The following is a 6,448-nucleotide window of genomic DNA, read 5'->3' on the forward strand; positions in this document are numbered from 1 at the left end:
GAAGGCCTGGAGAAAGACCCCTTGGAAGAAGGGGCAGCTAATCTGAGAATGCGAGGACTAGCGAGTGTTAGCAAAGCCCAGGAGAGGGGTGCAGCCTGTGCCGAGGCCCAGCAGGGAGAAGGCATTTGGCTTTGGGGAATCTGGAAGAAGTTTAACACAGTGCAAGGGTTGAGTACAAGCAGTGAAAAAATAAGGCCACAAAGGTAAGCTGGGCCAATCACAGCCCATTAACGTTTTAATAGTTTCCTGTACAATAAACAAGTCTTGGTTTAGCGTTATTGAAAACAGGCTTTTTTTAATTAACATAATCAGACAAGAAAAATGACGGCAGAGATCAAAGCCTATAGTTGGTAATACCAATAACTGACACCTGTGTACAGCATGTCACCTTTTTCAGAAGAAACCAGCATAAAAAACTGCTTTCCTCTCCTGTAATGCAGGATGGCCCTCATGGCAGTCCTCTGGGGCCCGAGGACACACCACTAATCCATGGGAAAAGTGGGACTCGATGAGGGTCCCTGGCACATTGGGTCCTCGGCCTCATCAGTCCACATCAGTTTATGAGACCCTACTGTGAGAAAAGCAGGGTACTTGGTATCCTGTAAGGCATAGAAGTCTAAAATCTAACACTTTCTTTCCACACAAAAACTCCTTAAGAGCAGTACCATATTTATCGTACTTATTATATCCCCAGAACCTAGCATACATGGTCGGCCCCTAGTACTTGTTGAATGGGGAGATGGGGGGCGGGGGGCGGGGCGGGGTGATGTGTACTAATGTGAGAAACTGGAAGTGGGCTGGGAGGCCCTGTCCATTTCCACAGTATTGGCAGGGGGCAGAGGAGGCTACCAGGCTTTTGGCTGATTTGCCAAGGACAACTCCTTTGGGCTACACAGTGGACTTCAGCTCATCCAAACAAGAGCAGGAAGCCAAAAATGACTAACTGGATTAGTGTGACCCAGCGGAGATAGCATCAACCTCAAGAGAGAAGTCAAAATGGTGACTGCAACTCATGCAGTATTGGTTGGCAGCATCCTCTTTTGGGGCTGATGGAGAATCAGTCCTGCTGGGAAAGTAGGGGCAGAAGCCTCTCTGTGTTTGCATGTTTCTGTTTTGTGTGTGTGAATGTCCTTAAATAACCCACCTTGCCTGGAGAAGAAAGTTAAGTGTCACACCCAGTTCTGGATTCCACATTAACAACCTCCTTCCGCAGTTTTCAACTTTGCCCTTGAGGTCTTTTGTTTAACTTTTTAATTTGAAAAACAGATTCTGCTGTGTCACAGTCTGTTCCATCCTCCCCATCCCCACCCCCACCACCCTCTCATTTTTTTTGGTTAAAGTAAAATATAGCTATCTCAAACAGACTTGTATTTCCTTTTGTTGGTAAAATATACATCCGGCCCTCTTAGTGAAAAGAGTTTATAAAAGGCCTTTTAAGAAGTTGTTATTCACATTAGAATGTTTGTTGTTACTAAGGAGTTCGGTCTTTGTCAACCATATCTTCGACAACCTCATGACCAAAATTTGGAAAATAGCCTCAGTTTCCTAATTGCTCTCCATGCAGCATAAGAAAGAAAAGTGACTGTCACTGTCGAAGGTACCTACTGCCATTTCAAGCTTCTTGTTTCGGTTGCAGCGGGATAGATACTGTACATGGTTGATAAAACCTAACTACTGTGAGTATTCCAGAATCCTGACAGAACGGGATTCGAACTTTCATGGAGCTGTAAATTAAGGGACGAGAAGTGTGATAAAACTCCTTAGAGAACAGTGCAAAAAAAAGAAAAAAGTCGCACGGCAATGGTTAAATGAAATTTTATAAGCACATTCAGTGTGGAGCTGTTTTGCATTACATGAGTTGAATACCTTAGAGATGCCACATCTGCAGGCACTTTATTAAATCCTTAGTCAGCACTTTCCAACCTGATGAGATTACTTCTTCATTTGACTGGAGAAAAGGAAAGCTGAGCTCTGGTCCTGGGCTGCAGATTTCTTTTGATGTTTCACCTTGAACACTGAGAGAGGACAATTACCCCCACTCCTCCACCCCCTCCCAACACATCCCAAACTGTAGAAATTGTGACTATAACAGAGTAATTTTACTTAACTAAAGCTTTTGTGGGAGTATAGATTTATGGACCTCCAAAACAACTAGAGCTGAATGTTCCTGAGGAAAAAAATAGATCAAAGCTCTGTGTTTACTTCCTTAATGTAAATGTATCAAGATAACATCGTCCTATATTGTATTGTAATATTGGAACTCACTGCAGATAAGGGACAGAGATTCCTTTGTAGTCCATCTGGATACAGGAGGTTAGATTAAGGGGCTATAAAAGGATGAAGGCAGAAACCATATGAAATGTAAGCTTATGTCAGTAAATGGCTGAAGACAATTTTTTGACTCTCCATAAATGAATTTGGTTTAAAGTGGCAACATTTTCCCAGGGATTGTCTACTCGACCCAAACAATTTAACAATCTCAGATTTCTTTTGTATTTTTCTTATATGACCCAAACGGAAAATGTTCAGAATTGTTCTTCAAGTAATGTTTTGAAACTTGTACTGCTTGCATAATGGATTTTATAAGAAAATATCACAAGAGAAAAATGGGCTTTTTCAAACATTATCTTGTCCATTTGATGTTATTAGTAGTTCATGGCAGTTTATAGAAATCGAGTGGCTTGCAAATGTGCAATTATCACACTCATCGTGACAAAATCAGGAGCATCTTCAGCTACAAACTGATCATGAGAAAATTCGGTGAAGTGGATGAATTTTTATTATTATTATTATAACTTTTTATCTGCCATCTCTGCAAATGAATGATTTAATCAGAGACTTCATTCAAAAAAAAAAAAAATTCCCTGTGTGCTTCCCCTAATCAACTGACTTCCCATTCTGGAAAGCCTTGGTCAAGTAGCTGGGTTAATTGTCATGAAGATTAGTGTGATGTTGAAATAAGTACTAATGGTCAAATTACAGGAGTGAAAAAGTTTAAGAATAGGTTTTGGTTGGGGCCTGAAAGGGTTAATTAAGTTTTTTTCATGGGTTATTAAAGACCCCCAACCCAAGCCTTCAGGAGTCATATTGACACCCCGCCACAGGGCAACTCGCTCCTCTATTGACATGTTGCTGGTCAGAGCACAATAGCCTTCTGTGTCTGCAAATCATTGCTAAAATCATCTCAAGGAAAAAAAAAAAAAGAGTTTGAAAGCTTTAACGTTAGACAAAAGCCCAAGAGCTGCAGTGCGCAGCTCAAAAACCCAGAGTCAGCAACTTCTATTGATTAAAAACTAACCTTTAAAGTAACTCTGAGAGTGTGTGGTTAGCATTTAAATTTAAACATGTCATGAGTTGATTTGTGTTACTGAATACCAACTCAGAAGGAGTAACATTCACATCGCATTTTTTTTTCTAATTCCCTTAAGCAGCTAAAGTATTTCATGAAATGTCAATAGGGCAAAAAGAAAAAGGGGAGGGGGGCCGATGCTGGGCCTTGTAGTTTTCTTTCCCATGCAAATATTCATCCCCCAAAAGAAAAGTGTGGAGAGTGAAACACAATAATTAGTCCTTTGTCTAACTTTCCCAAGTGCCAGAGAAAGACAGATTAATTAAATATACAACAGTGTTGGTTTTTGGAGTGGGGGTCTTGCTTGCTGTGTAGGTCATAAATTAGGCAGAATAAATACTTCAATGTGTTTGCAGTGGGCCTGCTACGTCAGAGCCACTGGAAGGTTGGTGGGAGGAGAGCAGAGGGTTTCTTGCTAATGATAGTCACGTCTGGGTCTGTCTGGTTGCTCTTAGCAACCAGACATGATGTAACACCAGGATGAACTTGAACTTGGGGGACTTGAAAAGAGAACAATAGACCAGAGCAATCAATAAAGCCTATTTCAGTGAAGGATTACAGAGCTGCTCTGGGGTAACCTTGTCGGCAAGGCACACACTGAATAGTAAGATGTGTGAAGAAACTTTTTTTTTTTTCGCTTTGCTTTTTAAGAGAAGTGCAGAGGCACTGCAGATTTTTGTAGTGCGCTCAGGTTGTGTCCAGAAACTGTGGTATGGAAAACTGCTCCCCCTGCTGACTCGCTGGGTCCCCGGCGTTTTGCTTCAAGAACTACTTACACCATGTCAGATTTAAGAAGTCTGGAATTTCACAACCGACTTAGAATGTGTGAGAACAGAAATTGTAAGCATTATTCGCTGCACCCAAAGTTTGAGACTGTTTTGTTAAAGTGAGAACTCAGCTCCAATGTGGATCCGAGTCAGCTCTTCGGAGAGCCTACTAAAAATACACTTCGGAGTTTGCCTCCCTTTTCCTTTCTTTCCCCGTCTTCTTTCTTTTGTCCAGTTAGATTTAGGCCGTGTATATTTGCCAGGATGATTTCCTTTCAGGACACAAGAGGCTTTATTGTGTTCTTCAAAGCATGTGGTCAGAGAATAACATCTAAAAGTGTACAGGATGAGTAGTTTTTTAGTTTAGGTTGAGGTTTTTTCAAGTCTTCTGGAAATCAAAGATAGCTGTGCGACCAGGAAATCTTATACCAACCGCCATGTAGCTATCATTTCGCCATTTATCCCTGGGATCAAATGAGTCCTTACTTTACCTAACTGAATCTATTGGATACGAATGAGCCTTCATCTTCCTGAGTCAACAACCCAAATGTAACCCTTTCTGATACTGTCAACTCAGAGATTTTAGAGGCATTCTTTTTTGCTAGAAGTTGATTTTTTTTATATGTGTGTGTGTGTGTGTGTGTGTGTGTGTGTGACTAAAGATAAATGTGGTGAATTTGACAGGGTATCTCTAGAGAAAAGTTGGCAAAAGCCATATACTTTTTCATTTCACTTGAGAAACTGACTCCGATATTAGACCATAAGTAGTCACTTTGTTTAGCTAACAGAAAAGAAATGCCAGCATATAAAGTGATATATAACCAGACTATTGCCCAAAACTAATCACCTAAGATTTATGAAAGGAAAAGGTAACTGGTAACTGAGCCCAGCAGGCATGTGGGAGGCTCTAAATAAATGTTAAATGAACAGAAACATGAATGAGGGTTATGAAACAGCCTCATTTTTTTTCCCCTTGGGACATCGTGGTAGCTAATAAGGTGAAATCTTGATACCATTTGATTATTATATGTCATTTTTTAAAATATTGTTTTAGAAAGATTGAGCCGAAAGGTGTATTTAGCATCATAAAATATACCTCATGCACACACAAGGACACTGAGTGTGAGAGAGATGCTGTGACTTATCCAGGATCACCCAGTAGTCTTGGGACAGCACTGTTTCTACTTTACCTGCCTTCATTCCTGTATCACTGTTGATCATCTGGGCCTGTTAAGAGAATTCGCAATAATATCGTCAGTGCCTACATCTCATTGAAAAGGAGTTGTGAAAATCATCAGATTCACATTCACCACCATATGAAACTTCTCCCCTAACCCATTCTCCATTCACTCAACTCTCTTTTGTTGAAAACCTTCTATCCCAGGCACTGTGCTAGGCATTGAAAATTCAATGAAAAGCAAGATGATCAAGTTCTCTGTACTCCTATAGCTGTCCCCACCAGACTACAAAACCCGTATATGTATTTCAAGTGGACATAAATACTTGATTTTGTAAGACATTCTCACAACGTTAGCAAACTCAGACGAAGACATTGAATTTCCGTTTTAGAGGAGTAAGCTCAGTGTCATTGTCTCAGGATTTACTACTGTTTGTCATCTTTTACTTTTCCCAGTGAGCCCCCACCCCTTTGTCTCTAACAAAGATCCTGATTTCACAGTTGGAAGGACATCTTCTAAATATGTTATTTTCTAAATTGTACCTCTAATTGCGCTTTTCCTTTTGTCTTCCAGTCCTGGTACCTGGGATAAAAGTCTCAGTGTCCCACCATCCACCAGACAGACCACCTGACCCCTTCTCAACTCTGTAACATGGACGCATCCTCAACCCAGCGCGGTTGCAACTTCACTGTCAGTGGAAGGGGAGAATCACATCAACTTGTACATGGAAACAGCAAGCATTATGGTCAAACAGCAAAGGCCATAACCTTTTGGGATTTTTTTTTAACTACTTTAGGGACTGTTGTAATTTTCTCATATGGTGCTGGAAATGGTTGGGCTTTGTAACATTTGAAGTGTTTTCGTGGTAGCGTGAGCATTAGGTGATGCGGCTAGAGGAAGTCTACCCTTGCTCACTGACTTCCGTTGTAACACACTTTCCTTACGGAGCCTGGCTGTTTCACAGTATTTCATGAATTTACCCACACAGGTGTGAGCCTCCTCGAGCAATCAGGAGGCACATGGAGAACTAAATCTTTTGTAGTAGCTGAGATCTGCAATATATAACTTACGGGACAGTCAAAGGGCAATGTTTTTCTGTAACATATTGGAAAAAGAAAATGCAGTTATGTTCCTTTTTTATTTTTTCTTTTAGT

General features: G+C 40.8%; 1 protein-coding gene across 2 annotated transcripts in view; it reads left to right on the forward strand.

Moving 5' to 3' along the window:
- Positions 1–6,442, forward strand: part of NFIA (nuclear factor I A) — a 348,065-nt gene extending 341,623 nt beyond the window's left edge. For both annotated transcript variants that reach the window (XM_015595051.1, XM_015595052.1), the window contains one exon: positions 5,868–6,442. In XM_015595051.1, the coding sequence (XP_015450537.1) occupies positions 5,868–5,944 (77 nt within the window). In that variant the 3' untranslated portion in view covers positions 5,945–6,442. The remainder of the gene's footprint in view (positions 1–5,867) is intronic.
- The last annotated feature ends 6 nt before the right edge of the window (positions 6,443–6,448 follow it).

The sequence above is a fragment of the Pteropus alecto genome, unplaced genomic scaffold (genome assembly GCF_000325575.1).
Source record: "Pteropus alecto unplaced genomic scaffold, ASM32557v1 scaffold25, whole genome shotgun sequence".
Classification (NCBI taxonomy): domain Eukaryota; kingdom Metazoa; phylum Chordata; class Mammalia; order Chiroptera; family Pteropodidae; genus Pteropus; species Pteropus alecto.